The sequence below is a fragment of the Nanorana parkeri genome, unplaced genomic scaffold (assembly GCF_000935625.1).
Source record: "Nanorana parkeri isolate BGI_ZX_2015 unplaced genomic scaffold, ASM93562v1 scaffold1591, whole genome shotgun sequence".
Classification (NCBI taxonomy): Eukaryota; Metazoa; Chordata; class Amphibia; order Anura; family Dicroglossidae; genus Nanorana; species Nanorana parkeri.
Genome location: NW_017307859.1, coordinates 23,235 through 47,299, shown reverse-complemented (window position 1 = coordinate 47,299; position 24,065 = coordinate 23,235). Strand labels below are relative to the sequence as shown.

Genomic DNA, 24,065 nt, shown 5'->3' with positions numbered 1-24,065 from the left:
CCCCAAATTGGCCCACCCGGGGTCAATCATGACGTCCAGCGTTGTCCACGACGGCGGTGACTTGTTGAAATAAAACATTTAAAAAATAAATAATAATAATACGATGCATGCTGACCCGACCGCACCCGTCAAAAAACTCCCGACGCAGAATGAAGAATTTGACAGATGCTGGCAAAATATAAACAATTGGGTGGAGCTAGCGGTGACATCACCACTAGCTCCACCCAACTGTTTACTATTGGCCAGCACCTGCCAGAGTCTTCTAGCAGGTCTCGGGCAAAAAAAAAACTGGGTGGAGCTGGCAGGATGTCGACCGGCTCCTCCCAGTTGTTATCTAATGACAAATCAGCATGCCCAGGTCATTTGGGGACACTGAGCTGTCATTACAACTGGGCTGAGCGAACCGTGTGATCCCGGCTGGCTCCGACTAGCGATGAGCCGAACATCCCCGAACAACGGCCGAAAAGTTCGAATACGAACTCGAACCTAATGCAAGTCAATGGGGGTCGTACGTTCGAAAATGGTTGTCCCCTTTTAAGAGTGCTTATATGCAAGTTATTGGCCATAAAAGGTGTAATGGGGTCAGGGTACTGCTCTGGGGGACAGTTATCAATGAAAAAAGAAACAACAAAAAAAGTTTTTAAAGGAACAGTGATCTTAACATCACCTAAAGGGTAAGAATAAAAATGAAAAATTCCTTCAAATATTGTGCCTGGGGGGTCTCCTTAACCTGCCTTGCGAGTGGCGGATCTGTAGGATTTATAGAACCTGCTGCAGCAAAACTGACATTTCTAAAAAAAAAGTTTTTTTTTTTAACTCTTAAAGTGTGCAGTTCCCCCCTCCCAAACAATACCAGACCCTTCAGGTCTGGTAGAAATGTTAGGAAGGATCATAAAAAAAACGGTTCCTCCTAAAGGTCATACCATACCCTTAAGGTCTGGTAGAAGTATTTAGGAAGGGACCATGTGTAAAAAAAAAAAAGTGTTCGGGGTTCCCCCTCAAAGTCATACTAGGCCCTTAAGGTCTGGTAGGAATAGTGAGGAAGGACCCCCCTGGAAAGGGGGGGGACAAGCGAGCACCCCCCCTCCCTCCCACATCCACCCACATGCCCTCGGCACTGGGAGGGTGTCCCCGTGCCGATGGGGACATGGGCCTCGTCCCCTCGTCTGCGGGCAAGGTGGCTTATTTGCATCGGGGTACCCCCAGATGCCGCCCCCATCCCCTGTGAATGAGTAAGGGGTACTTGTACCCCTACCCAGTCACTAAAGGGTTAAATCAAATAGTTATTAAAAAGTCCAGACTTTTGATAAAATCCTTTAATTGAAAAAAAAACAAAACACATGTTTTTGACAAGTCTTTTATTAAAAAAAACACCAAAAATGGATCCACTGATGTAATCCAGGGTCAATCACGGCGTCCATCGTTGTCCACGACGACGGAATATTAAAAAAATAAATAGAAATAATAATAAAAACAGAACAGACCGCGAACATCCCATAGTAGCGCTTGAACAGCCAATGTTCGATTCGAACTCGTGTTCGAATCGAACCGGCGGGCCATCCCTAGCTCCGACCTTTCTCATGCTTTGGCTGTCACTATGGCTACTACAGTCACTAGGGCTCAGCTCCCCATCTGAACAGAGAACAGACCAGGAAGTTTGAGCTAAGTAAATAACAGTCTGCATGAAAGCAGAAAAAAAAGTCCAGTCTGGTGATTGATGGAGCCATTTCAGCTGAGGCTGAGACTGAGGCAGCTTTGTTTTAAAGAAGAATAGATACAGTTGTGAGACAAATAGCCAGGAGGCTGATAGACATTTGTGCCCATTGTTATGTTAAACAACTCCTGTGTGGGCAGAGCACTGTGATACTATGGGAAGTGATATGTTGGGAACTGGAAATATATAGCATAACCTAATTCTTAAAAATGAAAATGTGTGATTAACTGAACCTCCAGGTAAAGTAGGGTATACCCGGGTAGATTTTCACATGGACGTTCCTACGAAAAATCCTGTCAAAGCGTTTGATAATACCATCAGAGGCTTAGTGATTGTCATTTAAAATTTCATTTGTTTTTCATTTTTATTTAACATTCAATATTGGAATGAAAAGGGGTTTTCCGAACGAAAACCACATTCACCGTTCAATTTTCGTTTGAAAATGTCCAACATGGTGCTTTGAATTTTTTTCATCACTACAGTCAAAATCGATAACCGGTTTCACCGCATCAATGATTGGAAAGTTGAATGAATGTTCCAAAATCTATTTCGATCATTCAAAATTCTAACCGTGTATACCCAACTTAACGTGTACGATGCATAATGAGATGCTATACGACAAAAGGAACAAGCATGAAAGCAAACACTTCAATACACTTTAACATGTATGCATACCCAATGTCATTAGTTAATTATCTCCTTACTGATAACTATGACATATGAAGTTAATACCTCTGTATTGTTATAATATATACCTCTGTCCAGTCTCAAAACCTCTGATCGTCAATTATGTGACAAATGTCATTATGCTTCTATATGCAATGTTACCTATTAAGAATAAAAAAAGGTAAAATATGTACAGTGCAATTAAAAGTAGGGATGCACCGATATATCGCCCACCGAAACATATCGGCCGAAAATGGCACTTTTGTCAAAATGTCAAAAGTGCAATTTTCTGGCCGATATTATTATTATTACATAGTATTTATATAGCGCCAACAGTTTGTGCAGAGCTTTACAATGTAAGGAAGACATTACAATTACAATACAATTCAAGACAGGATGGTAAGGAGGGCCCTGCCCCTGAGAGCTTACAGTCTGAAAGAGGAGGGGGAAATGATACATGAGGAGGTAGCTGTGTGGGGATGATAGAATATAGCGGTGCATCCGTTCTTTCTCCCCTCCCCGCTGGGCGCTGCTCTGTGTCTCTGCGCTGTGAGCGTCCGGCGTCTCTCCTTCCCGCATCGCTCAGCCTCCTGTCACAGATCAGGAGAACAGTGTGGACGGAGACAGCCAACGCTGTCACAGCAGGCTGAGCTCTGCTCGCTCAGCCTGCTGTGACAGCTGTCAGGAAAGAGAGCGGTACAAACACTCAGTGATCAGTGATCACTGAGTGTTTGTAAATGAGAACATAGTATGTTTACTATATACTCAATTATGAATGAATGGGAAGTGATCTACATCACCTCCTGTTCAATCATGATTGCGGATATAGTAAACATACTATGTCCTCAAGTTATGAATTAACAGGAGCACTCAGTATAGAGGATTCCTGTTCATTTATAACTGGTTGCATAAAAAGAGATTGAGGGCACAGAGTCCTCCAATCTCTTTTAGGCCCTGGTGCGTCCGCACCGCCTGCACCGGCGGTAGTTCCGCCACTGGATCTAGCCCTAGCTTCGGACGATTCAGCCGAGCCGAATGCCGCTCAGCGGCATTTGGCTATTCAATCACTGCTGTTCGGCATCATCGAGTTGCCTGCCGGATGTTCGGCTTAGCCGATCAATATGTTGGATCGGCTGAGTCGAACTCCTCCTGCACTTCGGGTCGGCCGAACATGCTGAGCATGTTCTGCATACCCGAAGCCACGTGAAGCCACCCAATGTACGGCTGATATCAGCCATACCAGCCTGAAGTGAATAGCCGAACAGCGTTCAACTCACTTTGCTTTATGTTGGTCATTCACTCGGCTGCCTACGGCAGCTTAGTGAATAGACCCCATAGTGTGAACTAGACATATATATATACTAACAGGAACTTCGTCTGAATCATCAGAAATAAAATAAAGGCATCATTAAAACTGCTGTGACATAGAAAATGTTATCATGATATTTTTTGTGGACTGCATGCTTTCAGTTTCATGTACACTATTGTTTTTATATGTACTGCTCATATACTGTACCGGCAGCCATTTGCTATAATAGCAGGGGATTATCTCCCTCCATACTTCCTGGAATTTTTTTTACCACTCCCCATGATGATGTGATGGAAGATCCTGTGCCCGCACACTCAGCATTACCCAGGAATTTTCTTGTTTGCTTGGAAGGAAATCTCAAGAATAAAAAAAGATGCCTGAAGACTCCAGTGATATACTGTATAACTGATATCCCATAAGTCTGCAGGCAGTACAGGCTACATCATTCTAACCTAAGTGAAAAAGGCAGATGTGCAGGGATATGAACAGCAGAAAGGGTATTTATAGAAAAGGAAAAAAAAAAGAAATATTATGCAACTATGTTAGAGGGGATAAAAAGTAGGATTAAAGAATGTGCAAAAAAGATGGTGAATGTCCGCTTTACCAAGCATACAATGCAAACCGAATGTCATGGAAGCACCCAGTTTTAAATGTTTCTTTGTAAAATAAAGGTGGTATACAAATATTTAGAATGATAAAAAAAGTACCAGTTTAAATAAACTCTAAAAAAATACTAAATACATTTGAGAGAAAACCAGTTGAGGAAGGCACATAGCACTTCATACATGTACACAAAATGAAAGATATATAAAATAAAGCAAATAACAGTTGTTATTTCTGCAGATTTCTGCATTCTACAGATGCATATTACAGCCATGTCAACAAACTAATGGATATTGGAATGACTGAAATGTACTGTATATTTGATTGTCTGCTACACATATATATTTAAATGTCTAGAGATCAGGGAACTAATACAATGAACAGATGCTCGATCCAGTTTTTACATATTTACCTATCTATATTCTAGTGTAATAATGTAATCCTGCAAATGTACTGCATAGTTTCCAAATTACACATTTCTGCTTTGGTTTCAGAAAGTTGGTTGTGACAAAATTATTGGCTCAACCAAAAGAGAAGATAAGTGTGGAGTGTGTGGTGGTGATAACTCACACTGCAAAATTGTAAAAGGAACTTTCACAAGAACACCCAAGAAACAAGGTAAACTAATAGAGGGATGTTTGCAATTTTGGTGTTTTGAAAAGCACAAAAAATATGTCTTTTAAATGTCAATATCATACAAATAAACTAAGACATTGGCACAATATGGTGGGTGATTTAATTTGAGAAAATATAATCTACTTATTTATTTCTGATTTTATGTTTTTGCAAACATAGTATTGTGGAGTACTAGCCTCCAATAACTTAAAACTCTAAATGAAACAAGGAATGTCTGTGTCATTTAATAAGTGACAAATATCTTTATATATTTAGTTATTTATGGGTTTTTCTAAAATATCACAGCTTTGTTTTCATTAACACGCAGGCCCGGCGCTACCGCAAGGCAAGTCAGGCGGCCGCCTTACGGCGCTGCAGGGTGAGGGCGGAAAAAACATGACATTTTGACAAGTACTTGTCAAAATGCCCCGATATTTGCGCTATGTTTTTTTTTTTGTCACTTACCTTCGGTGCGGGTCTCCCACTGGACCAGCGCTGACCTGCCGCTGCTCTCCCGCACCGAAGGTAAGTGAAAAAAAATACATAGCGCAAACATCGGGGCATTTTGACAAGTACAAGTACTTGTCAAAATGCCCTGTTTTTACAGGGGGTCGGGGAGGGGGGCGCAAAAATGCACCTTGCCTGTGTAGGCACGAATCCTAGCACCGAATCCTAGTTAACACGTCATCCGACGAAACAACATTTTTTATTGTAAATCGCAGTGTTGTACCTTGTTAGCCATAGATGGAAGCAGAATGTTTGGGTTAATAATATATTTTATATGTTTACTGTGTAGACAGAAAAGGTAAGGTGGGATTGAAACTTCTGCGTTGTGATAATGTGTGTAACAGGTTACTATGTTGTGGTGCCATTCATTTTGGTTACAGGAGCCATAAAGCAGAACTAACCTTTGTGGGGAGGAGCACAGGAGTTCTTGCCATAATAAGCAAGTTTCATGCTTGCTGCAATCGTCATCACCTCTGCAGCTTCATCTGCTTCTGATGTCCTCTCCCTTCAGCCATTGGGAGGCCAGTGATCATGTAACTCCGACATATGTGCTAAAGTTATATTATCCTGGCACCCGGTTTCATTATCTGCATCATACAGATGCCAAAAGTGGACAGAGAGAAGTACATTACACTGCACATACTCCACAAGCAGTGTACATACATACACACACAAAAAAAATGCTACAAGATGCTAAAAGATTTACTTTAGGCAGAAGACATAATATCTTCTACCAAAAACCTCTACCACCTTGCAATTTTTTTAGACTTTGGTTATACTTTAAACAGCCCTAGCCCTAATATCTGTCATACTGCTGCTTGTTTAGCACATACTGTATAAACGGATCAGCTGTAACATTATGATCACTGAGAGGTGAAGTGAATAACATTGGTTATCTCGTTACAGTGGCACCTGGAAGAGGGTAGCACATATTAGGCAGTAAGTCAACATTTTGTCCCTGAAATTGAGTGTTGGAAGCAGAATAAAAAGGGCAAGCACAGTGGTTTAAGCAACTTTGACAAGGACCAAATTGTGATGGCAAGACGACTGGATCAATGCAAGTTCAAAACTGCAGTTCTTTTGTGATTTCCCAGTCTGCAGTGGTCAGGACCTACCAAAAGTGGTCCAAGGAACTGGACCACAGAGCAATGGAAGAAGGTGGCCTAGTCTGATACATCAAGTTTTTATTTACATCATGTGGATGGCCAGGTGTTTGTGTTGCTTACCTGGATGCACTATGGGAACCAGGATGCACTATGGTAAAAGGGCAATCCGGCGGAGGCAGTGTGATGCTTGAGGCAATGTTCTTCAGGGAAACTTTGGGTCCTGCCATTCATGTGGATGTTACTTTGAAACGTACCACCTACCTGAAAATTGTTGCTAACCAAGTAGACCCCTTTGTGGAACCAGTATTATCTGATGGCAGTGGCCTCTTTCAGCAGGATAATGTGCCCTGCCACACTGCAAAAATGGTTCAAGAATGGTTTGAGGAACACAAAAATTAGTTGGAGGCATTGACTTGGCCTCCAAATCCTTCATATCTCAATCCAATCGAGCATCTGTGGGATGTGCTGAAAAAACAAATATTCATGGAGGACCCACCTCGCAAATTACCAGTCTTACTTGCTTAAATAGATCCAGGTGTTTTAAAACCTTGAGCTGTTAAATATAGTTTGGTCAGTTACCTTATTAAAGGCCAATATGTATATCAGATTCAATTCAATACCTACATTTATATGAAATCATGCCTGGCTAATATGCACAGGCCTGACAAATATTCCTACCTGTTGGACCTGAATGAATGCTCTCCAAAGAGTTTTCCACTGAGAATGTTTAAGTTTAGTGTTATCCTGGCCTTGTTAGAACATTCATAGGTGCCCTTACAGAGAAGCTAATGCAAAAAAATATGAATAATTCCTGTGTGTATACACTGTGTGGCCAGATTATTATGACCACCCCATCAGTACTTCATTGGGCCACGAGATGACCTCGTTGGGCCGCCTTGTGACTCCACAAGATGTTGAAAGGTGATGCGAGGATTCTTACACTGCCCTGTTGCCCTTCTGTTGTCTTGTACCAGTCTTGCCACTCTCCGTTCTGCCCTAACATTGACTAGTCGCTGACGGCCACAATTCGCACGTTCAGACCCAGATTTTCGGCTGACAGTCCAGTCTTTAAACACTTTAACAACAGCTGTTCTTGAAAATTTAACAAATTCTGCTGTTTTGCTGATACTCGCTCCATGGCTCAGAGCGCCAACAATCATCCCACGTTCAAAGGCTGTTAAATCGCGTTGTTTACTCATATCTTCAGAAAAAAATCACTTCTACTGTCGTGGTAAACAACCTGCTTCCCTATTTATAATGGTCTGGCCCTCAAACAACTTCAGCTCGAAATTATAGCCAATTTGCGTACAAACGTCAGGTGGTCATAATAATCTGGCCACTCAGTGTATATGTACTGTATATGTGCATGTAACAAGTGGATCCTGATTAGACACACCGGGCAGGGCAATAACACTTCCCATTTACTAAATTAACATAGAATAAAAGTGATATTAAAGTTAAAATGTTTTTCAAGTATTTCAAATGGTGATTAAAATAGCTTACAATGGGTGCTGCTCCTTGATGTTGAAAGGTTTTAGGTTTGTGCAGAATCAGCTGGTCTGCTGAGCAATGGCCCTGATTTCCTGTTTTAGGATGGTTCCTTTCCCTTGCACGGTCCTGTGGTGCCACCCTTGTGCAAGCTAGTAAGCTGTGTGGGTCTGCACAAACACACAGGCACAGCAAGGCAAGCCACTCCTACCCCAATCCCCTTCTCCTCTTTTCTTCCTCCTACAAGCTAGTAGATGTACAGCTTCTGGAGAATGTGCTGTCCCTTGTGATCTTGTACTGGACAGGAAGTTCAGGGAACCTGACCTTAGAGAATTGGAGCCAGCTGTTCATAAATATGATGACTAAGTGCTTGTGCAAAAATGTAAAGAAATACTTATGGCCAATTTATATTTGTTTGATCTGGATTAATTATTGAAAAAAAATGAGCATTTAATACTACTTTAACCAGTTGCCATCCGCCCGTTGCAAAAAAACAGACGGACGGCACAATCGCATTGGCGGGTTGCCGTCTTAAGACAGCATTTTTTTCTGCTTGTGCGCGCCCCCTAGCGCGCGCACGGGCAGAAAAAAAACCATCCAATGTAAAGAGCCGTTACCCTCACCTTCAACCCCGGGATCCGCTGCCCCATCTCTGCAGATCTCTGCTTCATCAGCTTCTTTTGGGGTCCCCAGGGACATTAGGGGTCTTAGACACCTAATGTCGCCATAAAGAGGACCTGTCAGTGTACCTTTGCTATTATATAGGGGGATTGTTATCCTGACGCAATGACATTAAGTGTAAAAAAACATAAAAAAAGAGTTAAAAAAAAAAGTCACATATAAAAAAAGTTACAAAAAAAACCCCAAAATGTTTAAGTTCTCCACCCCCACGTTTACACACATATACAAACGTAAATACGCGCTACACACGTTACATATCGCCGCGAACGTCGCAGTGAGAGCAATCATTTTAGGGCCATCAATCACTGATAACACTAAACTGATGAGCGGTAAAAGCTTTTAAAGCGTCGTCTATGGCCAATTTTGGGTATTATAGTTTTTTGAGGCTTCGCACGCGCATGCAATTTAAGGCTTGACATGTTTGGTGTCTTTTTACCCGACGTGACCCCATCTTTTATATTTTACCAAAAAAATGGGTAATAATTAGGGATGCACAGATACTTTTCGAGTACCAGTGCAGATACTTGGCATTTTCATGAGAACTACCAGAGTTGCAGCGGTTGCAGCTGTTACCTGGCTCTGGCACTCCACCACTGTCCTGAAATCATTAGTCTGTATTGTTTTAGAAAAACTGTCACATGGCAATAAACAAAAATGTATCAGTACTCGTACTTGTAAATACTCGGCAAGTACCAGTACTCGCAAAACTGGTATCTGTGCATCCCTTTATTTATATCTATAAAAACAAAATCACACATTAAAACAGAGATGTACAAATCCCAGGAGCTCCGTGTGCTCCTTACAAATGACAGCTGCCTCCTAATTTTTGAATTTTTCTCTAGTCTAGTCTTGGAGCTCAAAAGTATCGGTACATGTACTCGTACTTGTACCAAGTACTGTACTTGGTATCTGTGCAACCCTAGTAATAATAAATGTTTTATCATTTAATATAGGGGAAACATTTTTTTTTTTTTTTTAAATTCGGTAATTTTTCCTTAATATAGTAAAAAATAAAAACCGCAGTGGTGATTAAATACCACCAAAAGAAAGCTCTATTTGTCCCTAAAAAATGGTATAAAATTAATTTCAGTACAGCGTTGCATGACAAAATAAATGTCAAAGTATTGCAGCGCTGAATACTGAAAAATGGCCTGATGGGAAGGGGGTTTAAACACTGCGGACTTCAACTGGTTAAAAAAGACCCTTTGATCCTCATATCAGAAACAACTCAGAATCCCTTCACTTGCGCTTCCATATTACTTTCTCTTATGCTCAGACCCCATTCACATCGAATCCATTGCATTGCGTTATGATCCATTTTTCAACGGATGTTAACGCAAGGGCAATGAAAAATTAACTGGTGTGAAGCAGGTGCGTTCCATTGTGGTGCTGTCCATTGCATTGAAAAATAAGTAGAGAATGCTCTACTATTTTTCAGCGAAACACAATGCTGCAACCCGACCTAGAGGCCAGATCATGCGGGTTAGGAGGAATTGTCATAGTTATAATGATTTTAGAAGACAAGCAGATATATTAAAAAAATAGATTTGTGCATAAAGTCTACCAGGAGAGCTTTGTGGAAAAAGAGATATGTAAGTTAGCAGATATAGATAGACACACTTTAATTACTGGTAAGACTGATAGTGTTAGGAAAGAACCGCCTATCGCTCTTTTTTTGGATTTTAATGCATATTTTAAAGCTATTGAGAGGATTATAGCCAGGCATTGGAAGATCTTATTATTAGATGAAGCATTAAGAAAAGTATTACCACCCAAACCGAAATTTGTCTATATAGGAAAGCCCATGCCATTAAGGATATTATAGCAAGAGGTGTTGTGGATACTCCTAAGAACAGAAATCTGGTAACCTTCCTTGATGCGGTAGGTTTTTATTCATGCAGGCGTTGCCATGCATGTAAAAATGTTCCCAATAATATGAAACGCAGGAAAACTTTTTCAGCCGAATGCTACTAACATTCAAGTAGACATTAGAGATTTCATATCCTGTGACACAGAGGGTGTGATCTATGGTTTACATTGTCCGTGTGGGTTGCAATATATTGGTCGCACCACGAGAAAATTAGGCACCAGAGTTAAAGAACATGTTTATAACATCAAACGAGGTTGTAAAGATCACTCTGTCTCTAACCACTTTCTTTTTTTTTTTTTTTTTTACTTTTTTATTTTGGAAGTAAAAAATAAAAATACAGTGTTACAGTGGTACAGAAATGCACATGCAATAGTAACAATGATCATGTAGTATGGGCGATAAAACATATTCTAGAATGTGCATCGACTCGTAACCTCATCCTGATAAACATTGAATTGGTGACAACATGACTCAATATCGACTATATTCAGGATATACACTTACATAGAGTAGCGAAATATACACTAGCCATAGTATCAGTATACTACACAAACAAAAATAAAGCCAGCAAACTAAAACAAAAACATAAACATACTCCAAAGTATGCCCACGAAAATGAGTATTGTTTGACCTTCCTCATGCCCTCGATTGTTGGTGGGGAAAATTATGTCATAGTACCATCAAAAAGATAAAATATACAATAAAATATACTAGAATAGGATAGGTCAGATTTCTACTAAGGCTGCTAATAGTCATATGTCCATTATGTAAGGCAGCCCTATCCATGTCCTACAAGGTTCATGTACTTGTTCATCAATTACCCCTCATTGCCCACCCTGCAATCTGTCCAGAAGGTAACATTTTGAGAATGCGAACGGGGATAGCAGCTTTTCCTTCTCGGAAGGGGAGAACGTGAAGGCCATATAAGAGGTCCACCTGGTGTAGAAAGTTGTTACCCCCTTCTCATTTTGGGTATTCAAGGCAGCATCTAGCCATTCCAAGTGAAACAGATAGAGTAAGTCGGTTTTTAACCTCTTTAATGTAGGAGGAGTAGGTGATAACCATTCCCGAAGAATGCAGCGTCTAGCCACCAACAGAGAAATGCTTACCCATTGTCTGTCTGGACGACTGAGATTGCTTGGAATAGGCAATGAGGGGTCCCAGTAGTTGAATAGAAGCAAAAGGACCTCAAGTGGTAGTTTCTGTCCTACCACTTATGTTACAAATTGTATGACTTTCTCCCAGTAACGGTGAATAAGGGAACATTCCCATAAACAGTTAAACATGGAAGCTGCCTGCAGTTTACATTTAGGACAGTGATCGAGATAAAGCACATTATGCAATCATTTACTTTTCATTTGGAAAGCATAATAGGCTCTATGTACTATCTTATATTGAGTTTCCCTCCATTTTTCATACCCCTGTCCATTGTTCATATACCAGCTTACATGTCGAGCGGTAGCCCTACAGAATTTTCTCAACGTCATCTGTTGGAACATCTTTGTCCCATTTGGCAAGATTGGATTGCGTTAAGGAGGCAGAGCGGCCTGTCGCAGGTAGGTATATATCGATGAAATGGAGCTAGTGCCCGTGGAGGCGATTCTATCAAGAGGCGAGTTATTTAGTATTTGGGAGAAATTAGGGCTTAGCCTTTTAATGTGAGCAGTGGTTTGCATGAAATGTAGAAAATCTTTCGCAGGGATGTGGTGTAGTTTTTGGAATTCCGAGAAAGTAAGTATCTTGGTGGTGGACGCATTTACAAAGTCGTTGAAGTGTGATACCCCCTTAGCTTCCCATCTGGTGAAAGTGTCATAGCCCTCTCCCTGTTGGAAGGAAGGGTTTCCCCTAAGCTGTAAGTGTTTGGAAAAGTAAGGGTTCATCTTCAGTAGCTTGTGTGTTTCCCTCCAGGCAATGATCGTGTCTCTGAGGAGTATGTTAGAGCGGATGAGGGTGGGTAGGGCTGAGAAAGGGCAGTGTAGGAGGAATGGAAGTCTCCAGGGATATACCATCTCCGTCTCCAAAAGGTAGTTGGAATATTGGGACGTAGAACTAATCCAATCTATTGAGTGTCTTATGAGGCAGCTCAGTTTATAAAGCCTAAGGTTTGGAAAAGCCATGCCCCCTTCAGGTTTTGGTAGACTGAGTTTTTAAAGAGATATTCTCGCTTTTTTCCCCTGCCAGATGAAAGTTAGGAAAGCTTTATTGACTGCATTCACATCTTTGTGTTTCAGCAAAACATGGAGCGTCTGCAATGGGTAAAGGAGTCTGGCAAAGGGGATCATTTTAATTAGGTGTATCCTACCGAATAACGAGAGTGGAAGATCTTTGTATGCATGTAGCTATTTTTGTATTTTTTTGGATAAGGGGAGGGTAATTCAGGTTGTATAAGGAAGGCGGGGTTTTACCAATTCGTAGCCCCAGATATTTGATAGATTGGTTGGCTACTTGAAAGGTTGTTAGTGGTATTAGGGAGAGAGACTCTGATGAGGTAAGTGGGAGGACTTCCGATTTGGAGACGTTGATGGCTAAGCCGGAGAATTTTTGGAAATGAGTAAAGACGTCCTGAATCAGGGGAAGATCTTTTGATGGATTGGAGGAGAATAGAATTATATCATCCGCAAATAGCATAATTTTCAAATGTTGGGTGATGAAGGGGATGCCAGAGAGTTGTGATGTATTTTGGAAAAATAGGGACAATGGTTCTAATGATAAATTAAACAATAGTGGAGACAGGGTGCATCACTGTCATGTGCCTTTGTTCAATGGGAAACTCTGAGATATGTGGCCTGGGGTAAGTATTCGGGCACATGAGGAGGTATGACATTTTAAAAATGCCGCGCCCCCAAAAAATATGTCGGTGTAAAAATGAACTCTGATTGGATCGTGAACCACACAAATGTGAAATTAATATCATCCATACATATAAAATCCCTTCATGACAAAGCATATAGATATAAAAACTATATAAAGAATTAATATGTAAATGTTGTAAAATATATAAAATATAATAAACATTCAACAATTATGAATTTTGTGTCATTTTTAGTTCTTTCTTAGAAAACCGTGATGCCCTGGATCATTAATCCCACACGGTCTGTGAAACAATTCAATATTGGTGACAACCACCGTGAAAAAGTATTGGTAATCGATGAGATGTGTTCATAAAAAATATAAAATATAATCAAAAAGAAAGTTCCGTGGATTTGTGTTGGGGATATGGGTCAGTGCCACACGTCTCCCCTCAAAGGGTGCATTTACCGTTAAGTAGTGGCTGTGGTAAGCAGCTGGAAGCGTTCAGACAAAGGCTCCTGCAGCCGCAGCATCCATCCACTATCTCGCTCCGGTCTGTGGTCGGTGGGTGATGTTTCTCCACGTTCATGGAAGAAAGGAGCCTTTCATTGCATAGTTTTTTCAACAAAGGGGCTTTATTTAAAATTGTAAAAAACGAAAAACCAACGAACATTCGGCAAATAAAAAGCAGCAAACGGAATCTTGTATTCGGTATGGCGTGTAGATAGGCCGGCCCCTACGCTTTTCGTCGTCTTGATGTCTTCAGGGGGTTGTGCAGGTCTAACACGTCATACCAAAATTTCTATTTATATCTCGCAATCAATCATTCACTTACCGCCCAGTGCAACGCAGGGGAATATACATCGGATAGATAAGCATCATTAAATACATGTGTGTAAAGTTATATTCACTGAAGTGTCTCATAATGATACCTATACGAACATTCCGTTAAAAATCATTGGTTAAAAATATTAAAAAATGATAATTGTTAAAACAGTATAAAAAATGTGAATCTGCCTTTGACTTAAAACTATATCAATTAATTATAGTTATTTTTAACACTATAAGACCGCGGTGTGAGGGGAGACTTCACAACATTCCTAAGGATGAGTGACCTCCATCTAAACGGAATAACACCCCTGAAGTCACATTCATTACGGATTACTCAGTACAATATAAGCAACTTGAAAAAAATTTCAGAAAACATTGGCATATTCTTAAAACCTTGGGACCGTTGTTACCAAACAAACCAAAGATCATATATCGGAAGGCACCAAACTTAAGAACTAAAGTTGCTATTAATGTCCTGGATCCACCCAAACCAAAAATGTCCTTATTCAATGGAATAGGATTCTATCCCTGTCGGAATTGTGTCTGCTGCAGAACGATTTCAGCAAGAAAAAAGATTAGTTTGTTTAAATCAAATGTAACTAATAGAGAATATAAAATAAAAAAATGTATTTCTTGTAACAGCAAACACGTTACATACCTACTAAGTTGCCCTTGCGGACTGCAATATGTAGGTCGAACGACAAGATTTCTCAAAAAAAGATTAGAGGAACATGTGAATAACATCAAAAAAGGATTCAATAAACACAGCCTCTCACGCCATTTCAGGATTTTTCACAATAGAGATCCGAAATTGCTTAAAGTAGTAGGGATAGACCGAGTGGAAAGACATTGGAGGGGTACAAATCTAACCCGCAAGATCTCCCAAAACGAATCCAAATGGATTTATTTGCTAGATACTTTGACACCTAAAGGACTCAATATAGAGTTCGATTTAAATTGCTTTTTAAGTAATAGATAAAGTATCACACTATTCAATCATATAATTGGAATAAACCAATCACGCATCAACTCCAAGGATATATATTTGGACACTTCAGTAGGTTAGGGGTGGATAATCAGTGGATTACTGGAGTCAGTTAGATTGTGGCCCCTTTTAAATGATACACATTAGAGACACCTGGACGTATTGCAAAATAAATATATAATTCACTGGTATAGTAAATAACAATACCTTCCTTACAAATCAAAGAGACAGAAGGGGTATACATGGTGCAAGGAATAGCACTACAGCCTATCGTGATGCTGGCAATATCATGTACAGCTAAAATAATTACACACATGAGATATTATTTTTTGTTTTTGGGGAATAAAACCTTCAGACAAAAATGGTGAAGTCATGTTATAAAATAATTGCCTTCCTCCTCCGTTGTACAGTGTGTGGATTTACTGTATTGGTTCGGGAATAGTATGTCGGTCTAATTAAAGATCACTAGATCAAAGTGGCCATCTATATACATCAGTTATAGACACCATTACTGTTAAATGGTCATTAAATATAGAACATTGTTGCCTCATTTATGAAATCCATCAGCTATCTATAGATACTATAATGACTGCAACTTAATATCCTCCTCCTTATAACTAATTGTTAGTTTTTAACCATTATATGGTGTTAATTAAATATCGGTTTCCAACTACCAGATTAAATACACTTAATAGATGCAGTAGTTACATCTTAGCCACTTCTATTTGTTACATTCATTTAGGTCACTAAGATCAAGTCATTAGATCACATAATTTATAAGTCACTCATCCTTAGGAATGTTGTGAAGTCTCCCCTCACACCGCGGTCTTATAGTGTTAAAAATAACTATAATTAATTGATATAGTTTTAAGTCAAAGGCAGATTCACATTTTTAATACTGTTTTAACAATTATCATTTTTTTATATTTTTAACCAATGATTTTTAACGGAATGTTCGTATATGATGTTTCTCCACGATGTTCGTGGAGAAACATCACCCACCGACCACAGACCGGAGCGAGATAGTGGATGGATGCTGCGGCTGCAGGAGCCTTTGTCTGAACGCTTCCGGCTGCTTACCACAGCCACTACTTAACGGTGAGTGCACCCTTTGAGGGGAGACGTGTGGCACTGACCCATATCCCCAACACAAATCCACGGAACTTTCTTTTTGATTATATTTTATATTTTTTATGAACACATCTCATCGATTACCAATACTTGTTCACGGTGGTTGTCACCAATATTGAATTGTTTCACAGACCATGTGGGATTAATGATCCAGGGCATCACGGTTTTCTAAGAAAGAACTAAAAATGACACAAAATTCATAATTGTTGAATGTTTATTATATTTTATATATTTTACAACATTTACATATTAATTCTTTATATATATATAGTTTTTTATATCTATATGCTTTGTCATGAAGGGATTTTATATGTATGGATAATATATTCATTTCACATTTGTGTGGTTCACGATCCAATCACAGTTCATTTTTACACTGACACATTTTTTGTGGGCGTGGCATATTTAAAATGTCATAGTATATGACTTGAAGGTCAGTTTTGCTGCAGCCTTCAAATTATTCTTCTTAGCACGTAGTAATCACATTTAGATCATATACACTTCACTGATCCAGCGCGGAATCACCAAAAGAATATACATGAGGAGGTATATAGTGTAGTGATAAAGGACTTAAAGTGTCCAGAAAACCCCATCTTCTCCAGTACTCTGAGTAGCCATGTGGATTGGATGCTATCGAAAGCCTTCTCGGCATCGATCAAGATCAAAGCTAAGCTTTTAGCGTATACCAGAGCAGCCAGTACTTTGCGGATATTGGCTACAGCCGAGCGGCCCTTAATGAAGCCCACCTGGGCAGGGGATATTAGCTTCGGCAAAATCCTGGCAAGTCTGTCCGCTATGATTTTGGACAGTAGTTTGGCGTCTGTATTTATGAGAGAGATTGGGCGATAAGAGTCTGGGAGAGTGGGGTCTCTGTCTTTCTTTGGAATCACTTTAATATATGCCTCTTGACCCGTTTGCAGATAGGCCCCTCCTCGCCATATAGAGTTGAAAACTCCATGTAGAGTAGGTGTTATCTCCTCTTTCAGAATTTTATAGAATTCGGGATTTGCCATTTGCCGCCGATTTAAGGGCCCCTAATATTTCGTCAGGTGAAATATATGAATTAAGGTCTATGAGATCAGCTTCCGCTATTTTGGGGAGGGGCACTGATGACAGGAATGTATCTCCCAAAGCCATATCCACTGGGGAAGCTGAGTACAGCTTGGCGTAAAACTTTTCTAGGGTGGAATTAATTTGTTTAGGGTCTGTGGAAATTACTCCCAAGTCTAAGCACAGGCCACTTATGTATGCCTTGGTATATTGTGGTTTAGTTAGGTTGGCCATCAATTTTCCTGGTTTGTTCCAAGCCCTGTGAAAATGTAACTGTGAATGGGATTGATAAAAGGCCTGCTGTTGAGCCATCCACCATTCAAAGTTCTTTTTGGCTTTGGGCCAGAGGTCACTATGCTCCACTGAGGGGCATGATGAGTATCTCAAATGGGCTTGGCGCAAGGATAGACTGGCCGCTATGAACTGGGCTTTTGCGTGCTTCTTTTTTGCCCCAACATATGATATTATACTGCCCCAGAGAACAGCCTTCGCTGCTTCCCAGAAAAGATTAGGATTATCCATGTGATCCTTGTTGCCCAACTGATATTCCTGCCAATCTTGCGCCAGCATGGATCGAAAAGAGGTGTCATTGTAAAGATGCGAGGGGAAGCGCCATGTAAACACGTCCCCTCTCAATATGGTCGGACGTAGTTGTAGGAGGATTGGGGCATGATCTGAGATTACTATGGTCATTAGCCGTGCCTCATCTATCAGTGTATCCACAGACTCAGATGCTAGAAAGTAGTCTAGTCTAGCAAAGGATTTGTGTACCCCTGAAAAGTGAGAATATTCTCTCCCAAGAGGGTTGCAAATCCTCCATACATCCACAAAGTTAACCGCCTCCACCATTTGAAACATCGGTGTGGACAGATGGGGAGTAGAGTCTGACATCTTTCTTGTCGCTCCCGATCTGTCCTCACTTAACACCATAGTTGAGTTGAAATCACCCCTCATGAGTTTGTGAGGGTTATCATCACGAAGGATCCAGGTAGTGATCTCCTGAAAATATGCAGCCGTAGGTTAGGAGTTAGGAAAGTACATATTATATAATGAGATAAGTTTGTTATGTATATGTAGCTTAACATGACTGCTTAACAAGCAGTCTGCGGCCCTCCGAATCCTTCTCCGTGTGCACTATGCTGTAATCAAGGGAATTGTGGAATAGAATGGCCACCCCCCCTTTCCGACCCACTGCAGGGGAACTCACTACTTCGCCCACCCACAGCTTACGCAAACGTTTCACATTTTCCTGAGGGAGGTGGGTCTCTTGTAGCAGAACTATGTCTGGCTTCAATTTTTTAAGGTGACGGAGCACCATCATGCGTTTAGCTGGGGAGCGTAACCCATTAGTATTCCAGGAGATCACTCGGATATCGCGAGACATAAGTACACCAAAAACATGACAAGCAAAAATATGCATTACTATCAGTACGGGATCGCACATGTTCAGACATGACTCTTTGAGCAGCCTTAGCAGGACTTCACAGGGTAAACCAGCAACTAAGAAGGTGCGATTGGTTGGGGAACACAGAACCAGGTTAGGGAACATGGTTATAAAGAATACAGAGAGGGTGAATGACTGAAGATAGTTACGTTCCCGTGTCCACCTCTGGAGCATGAGTGCACTCAACTTGTGGCCAACAGAGCCAAAAGGTAAAAGCAGTAACATAAACATCAAAAAGAGAAAAAAAAAACAATAATCAAAACGTGCATTAATCGTTGCGTGACTTCGCTTTCTTCCTTGAGAGCGGGGCAGAGCTTTCTTGGCAGCTCCGCTAAGCCAGGGAATTAGGGTATTGGCTCCTGGGCATTAAGGTCACAGGGGAGATGTGTGTAACCGAACAGGGGGTACCCTCAACCAAAAAGGAGATTGAAATTGAAAACCCACATTACAACGGGGAAAGACCGGGATAACGTGGTCTATGCTAGCACAGCCTGTATCACTTCTGAGGCATGGTAGCAAGCCAAAGAGATATGGCAGATGATAACAGAGAATCTGCAGTACTTACTGGTATGACTGAGTCGTTACCATATATCAATGCAGCCGAGGGATACAGAACTCCGTATAGGCCCGTAGGTATCAAAGGATCAAGAAACGGTTGGTGGTGGTCTGCACTGCCGCAAGGATGGGTGAAGCAAGGACGGGGCCCTCCCGTCACCATCGAGGGTTCACGGCGAATCCGTGGGGGTCATGGTAAGGCGAGTTGGGGCCTTTCTAGCCGGCATTGTAAAGCGGTGGGCCCGTGGGGAACCGAGGCCTGTCTTGGATGCCGTTGTAGTCGCCATGCCTTCCAGGAATGAGAGCGCCGCTGCAGGATCTTGGAACGCTTGCTGTGCTCCATCTGAAGATTGGAAGCGAAGAGTAGCCGGGTAGGCGAGCGTAAAACGGATCTTCTGTTGGTACAGGGCGGCGCAGACCTTTCCGAATGCCTTCCGTTTTCTGGTGACATCTGCGGAGTAATCCGCGAAGATGAGAAGCCGGTGTTCCTCTAGGTGAAGCTCGGTAGGCCTGTAGAACTGCTTGACGGTCAGTGTAGTCTAAAAAGCGAACAATGACCAGTCTAGGTGTCTTGCGTTCGGTGGTCGGAGGGCCTACTCGATGTGACTGCTCAACCTTGCAGGGAGCAGGGAGGCCCAGCAGTTCTGGAAGATTGTGAGCGCAGATAGTTGGCAGCATGGAGGGGATTCCGGAAGGCCTACAATCCTCAGGTTGTTCCGCCTGGACCGGTTTTCCAGGTTGTCAATCCGGTCCATAAGATATTGTACCCGGCGTTGTGCCGAGGAGAGTTGGGTGGAGGTTGTCTCTGTTTTGTCTTCCAGCTGGACAATGCGAGATTCGGCCTCGGTTATTCTTTGGGCCTGATTCAGGATGCCATTTCTCAGGGATTGTATGCCCTTTGAGACCGCTTTGTGCACCGCATCTTGAATGGTGGGTCGTAACAGCTTTGCCACCTCTGCTGCGATCAAGCCATGGTCAGTGGATGCGGGCAGATCTTCATCCGAGGATCCACTAAAGCCCGGGCGATCAACCAACGCGGCCATCTTTGAGGCGGATTGCTGCATATAGGTGTGCCTCTACCTCGCGGTCCGGTGCGCCGTTTCGCCAGGAATTTATCCATGGACACCGTCAAGGGAGAAGCCAGCCCCGGTGCGGTGCACAGTGTGATGCCGGTGAGCTGAGGTAAGATTTTGTATAAGATATATTCTGGGAAATAGAAAAGGTGTATAGACACTGGAGAGGGGGGAATTGGAAACATCAGTTAGCAAAAAAAGAAACCCAATGGATTTTTAAAGCAGGTTCTTTGAAGCCCCATGGCCTGTGTTGTTTTTGCTGATGGTGCTATTTCCATATATATGGTAGAGGAAGTGCACCTGGTTTACTGCCTTTTACGGTAGTTTCCTTTTCTGTTAAATAGGCTTCAAGACATCAGTAGCTCCAGACCCCTGATGAAGTCACGTGTTTTGACGTAACGTACGTAGGGCAGAGCTTCTGATGTCACTGCACTGAGCTTTTTTTATGCCTTATTTGTTTGAAGGCTCATATATGTGATTCATTTATATATGTTTTTTTTTTATAATTGACAATTTTTATTAAAGTAGCATATAAGTGATACATAACTTGGGTCTGATCCCTCTCGTCCCGACGTGGCCTTCAGCCCTTCTCGAGGTGAGGCCGGCAGCGCTATTTTATGAGACACAGACCCCTGCGGCTCGCTCGAGTCAAAAAACGACTTGATCGTTTTGGCCGTTTTTTGTTTTTTTTGCTGTAAGGTCTGCTGAGACTTGGCTGACCTGCGGGATCCGAATTTGCCCATGTCGGCTGCTATAAGTGGCCGTTAGGCTGTCTATTTAGATGGTCCCGGTCGGAGCCCTCTGGTAATGCGGCTGGTTCAGGCAGCCATCAAACCACGCCCCCATTTATATATGTTTAATTGTATTAGATGTGTATGATTATTAGCTCGGCATAATATTGTTTTACACAATATTAGAAGTTATTTGCTGCACATATGTTATTCATCAATCATGATGGGAGAGATGGCTAGAACCTCCCACATTCCTAATTACTGAGGAAGATAGTGTGAGGGTCGCTTTGCAGAATATTCTAAATCGTAGTTTATGAAGAGTTTACAAACTATGAATGATATCTCTTCACACTAATATTTATTGATTTAAGTTATTCATATAAGAAAGAACATTGAATTATGTATAAATAGTGATATGATTGACATTATATGATTTAAATGATAGTCGAATGCATTTTAACTTATAGTTAAGGCAAGGAGAAAGGTGGTGGCATTCCTCTCCCCCCCCCCCATCCCTCTTTCTCCTACTAGTGATCTTAAGAGTTGCAGATTTCAGCTGTGAGGTACCATATCTCATGTTTTAAAAAGGCTATTCATGGCAGATGGGTGGGACATTCTCACAAAGGAAAAAGGGACCTAGTCTCACATTCTAGAGCACTCTTACATATGGACACAATGAAGACACACACTAAACTTTACACTAGAACTTACATTTACAACATAACTATTTTTATATTTTGATTTATGCCATTTATCGTGTAATCATTTTGCAATTAAACACATTTTGGAGCTTCATGCAAAAACAGAAGCAATTTTCTCTTTTGAACTTCCACCCTATATCTTCAAGACAAAATAATATGATGTAAAAATCATATTTTACATTCCCTTATGTCCGAGCGTTTATAGCACACACCCACAATCAGCTTACAACTAGCTTCAGTCTTATCTAGTTTTTGCTATAAAGACTCAACACCATCACAACTCTGTTGTGAGGTGATCTCATATGTGCACAGTTAGATTGTCTTCTACATACATGCAGGGCCGCCATCAGGGGGGCACGGCCGATACTCATGTAAGGGGCCCAGGCAGCCTGGGGGGCCCGCCTGGGACCCTTACATGGGTATCGGCTGATGGTGACAGGTGAGGAGGAGGCGGCTAGGCCCCCCGCAGTGCCGGAGGAGCCCTGGCCCTAGCAGCGCCGGGCTCCATCATTGCCGATCCAGCGGCTTCGGAGAAGGCTGGGGCCCCATCAGTGCCACCAACATTCTGATCTCGGACCGGCTGGAAGTGACATCACGCCGCTTCCGGCCAGTCCATCGGCAGAAGAGGCCAGGTGTACAGGCACCAGCAGCAGGAGCAGGCAAGAGGAGCTGGGAGGGAGGGAGGTGCAGCCCTTACCCACCAACCTGAGACTCAGATGGGCTGTGCAGAAATGGGTTGCATGAAACCATAATAACTTCTGCCTAGTTGTTAGTCAGAAGACTCTAGCAGGTGCCAGCCAATAGGAAGCAGTTGGGCGGAGCTAGCTGTCACTGATAGCTCTGCCCTATTGTTTTGAAATGTTTCCTTTTTTAGAAAATCTTTTATTTTTTTAAAATGTAATATTTATTTAAATTTTTTTAAATATTGATTCAACTTTTTATTTCTACTTTTTTCACTATTTGCTATTCTGCTCGGTACCGAGCATTCGGCTATTCACTAACTGCCGTTCGGCCCCTATTTGAATAGTGGCGAATGGCAGCAAGTGACCTGCCGAAGCTTCGGCTCAGCCGATCCAGATGTTGGATCGGCTGAGTCGAACTCCTTCTGCACTTCGGCTCAACTGAACATTCAAAGTCTGAAACTGACAACTTTTTCTCCATTCAGACCGGTTCCTAACAGATTACACAACAAGGAAAGCCTCCATGCTGTGTAACCTGCCTGTTAATTACATCCTCTACTTATGTGTTAGAGACTTGAGCTCTGTGGATGGTTTGGACAAATTGCAAAGCACCATTGGTCCAAGCTGTCCAATCAAAAAAAACAACAACAAAACACTGAGGACATCTCTCTGGATGCCTCCCCTGTGACGAGCAAGTGAGGAACAGGAAGACTTCTCCCTGTCTCCACCCTTCTCCCTCCCTCCACCACACATAGCTTAGTGACCAGGTTGGGGGCAGGCTGGGGGCGAGGTGGGCAGGCGGAATGTCTCACCTAGCACAGACCTTATTGCAAGTCCCTGCTTCTGACCAGTATCTTGCAGCAACTATCTTCACTCATCAGCATAGCTTCCATCATTGGACCCTAAAAATTCCTCTGTGTTCATCCCACTAAGTGTGACACTAGCTTTAACCATCTCAACCGCAAGTATACATTTCCTCACTATTACTTTTGTCTGTCGCAGGAACTCTTAATGTTGAAGGACATTCTTTAGTTGTATTAGACTCAAGGGAAAAGACTCTTTGTTTTGAACGCAGGATCCTGCGTAACACACCTTCATTATGTTACTAGGCCACTGATTGTTAAGACTTGTGTTGTGCATACCCACAGAGACTATATAACTTTTGCTAAACTACTGCTGAATCCTACTTACAGTACCTTGTATGGAGTAATACAGTTTTATGTCCTATAAGAACTTGCTAATGCATTGCATTATATGCCATACATCAACAGCAGAAATCCAATTAAGTACCTTATGATAGTTTGATTGTTACATATTGCACTAACCAAAAGAAAAGATGGATCCAGCTGATGTCACAGCTCCTATGGTGATAATAAATCAGAGAGTGGATTCCCTTACTCAAAAGGTTACTGAGTTACAACTCAAAAACCAGAACCTTAGGCTTTTTAGTACACAGAACCTTACCAACAGATCACATCACCGAAGAGTGAACCACCTAAGCCCAAGACTAGTCCCCCTGATACCTTTTCCAGTGA

The 24,065-nt window shown here is 41.7% G+C and overlaps 1 protein-coding gene across 1 annotated transcript in view; it reads left to right on the top strand.

The window, feature by feature from the left end:
• The window catches only part of LOC108798945 (A disintegrin and metalloproteinase with thrombospondin motifs 2-like), a gene marked incomplete at its 3' end in the record, with an annotated part of 345,605 nt that overhangs the window by 302,117 nt on the left and 19,423 nt on the right, over positions 1 to 24,065 (top strand). Inside the window, exon 15 of the mRNA XM_018570755.1 lies at positions 4,787 to 4,910. Within this exon, the coding sequence (XP_018426257.1) occupies positions 4,787 to 4,910 (124 nt within the window). The remainder of the gene's footprint in view (positions 1 to 4,786; positions 4,911 to 24,065) is intronic.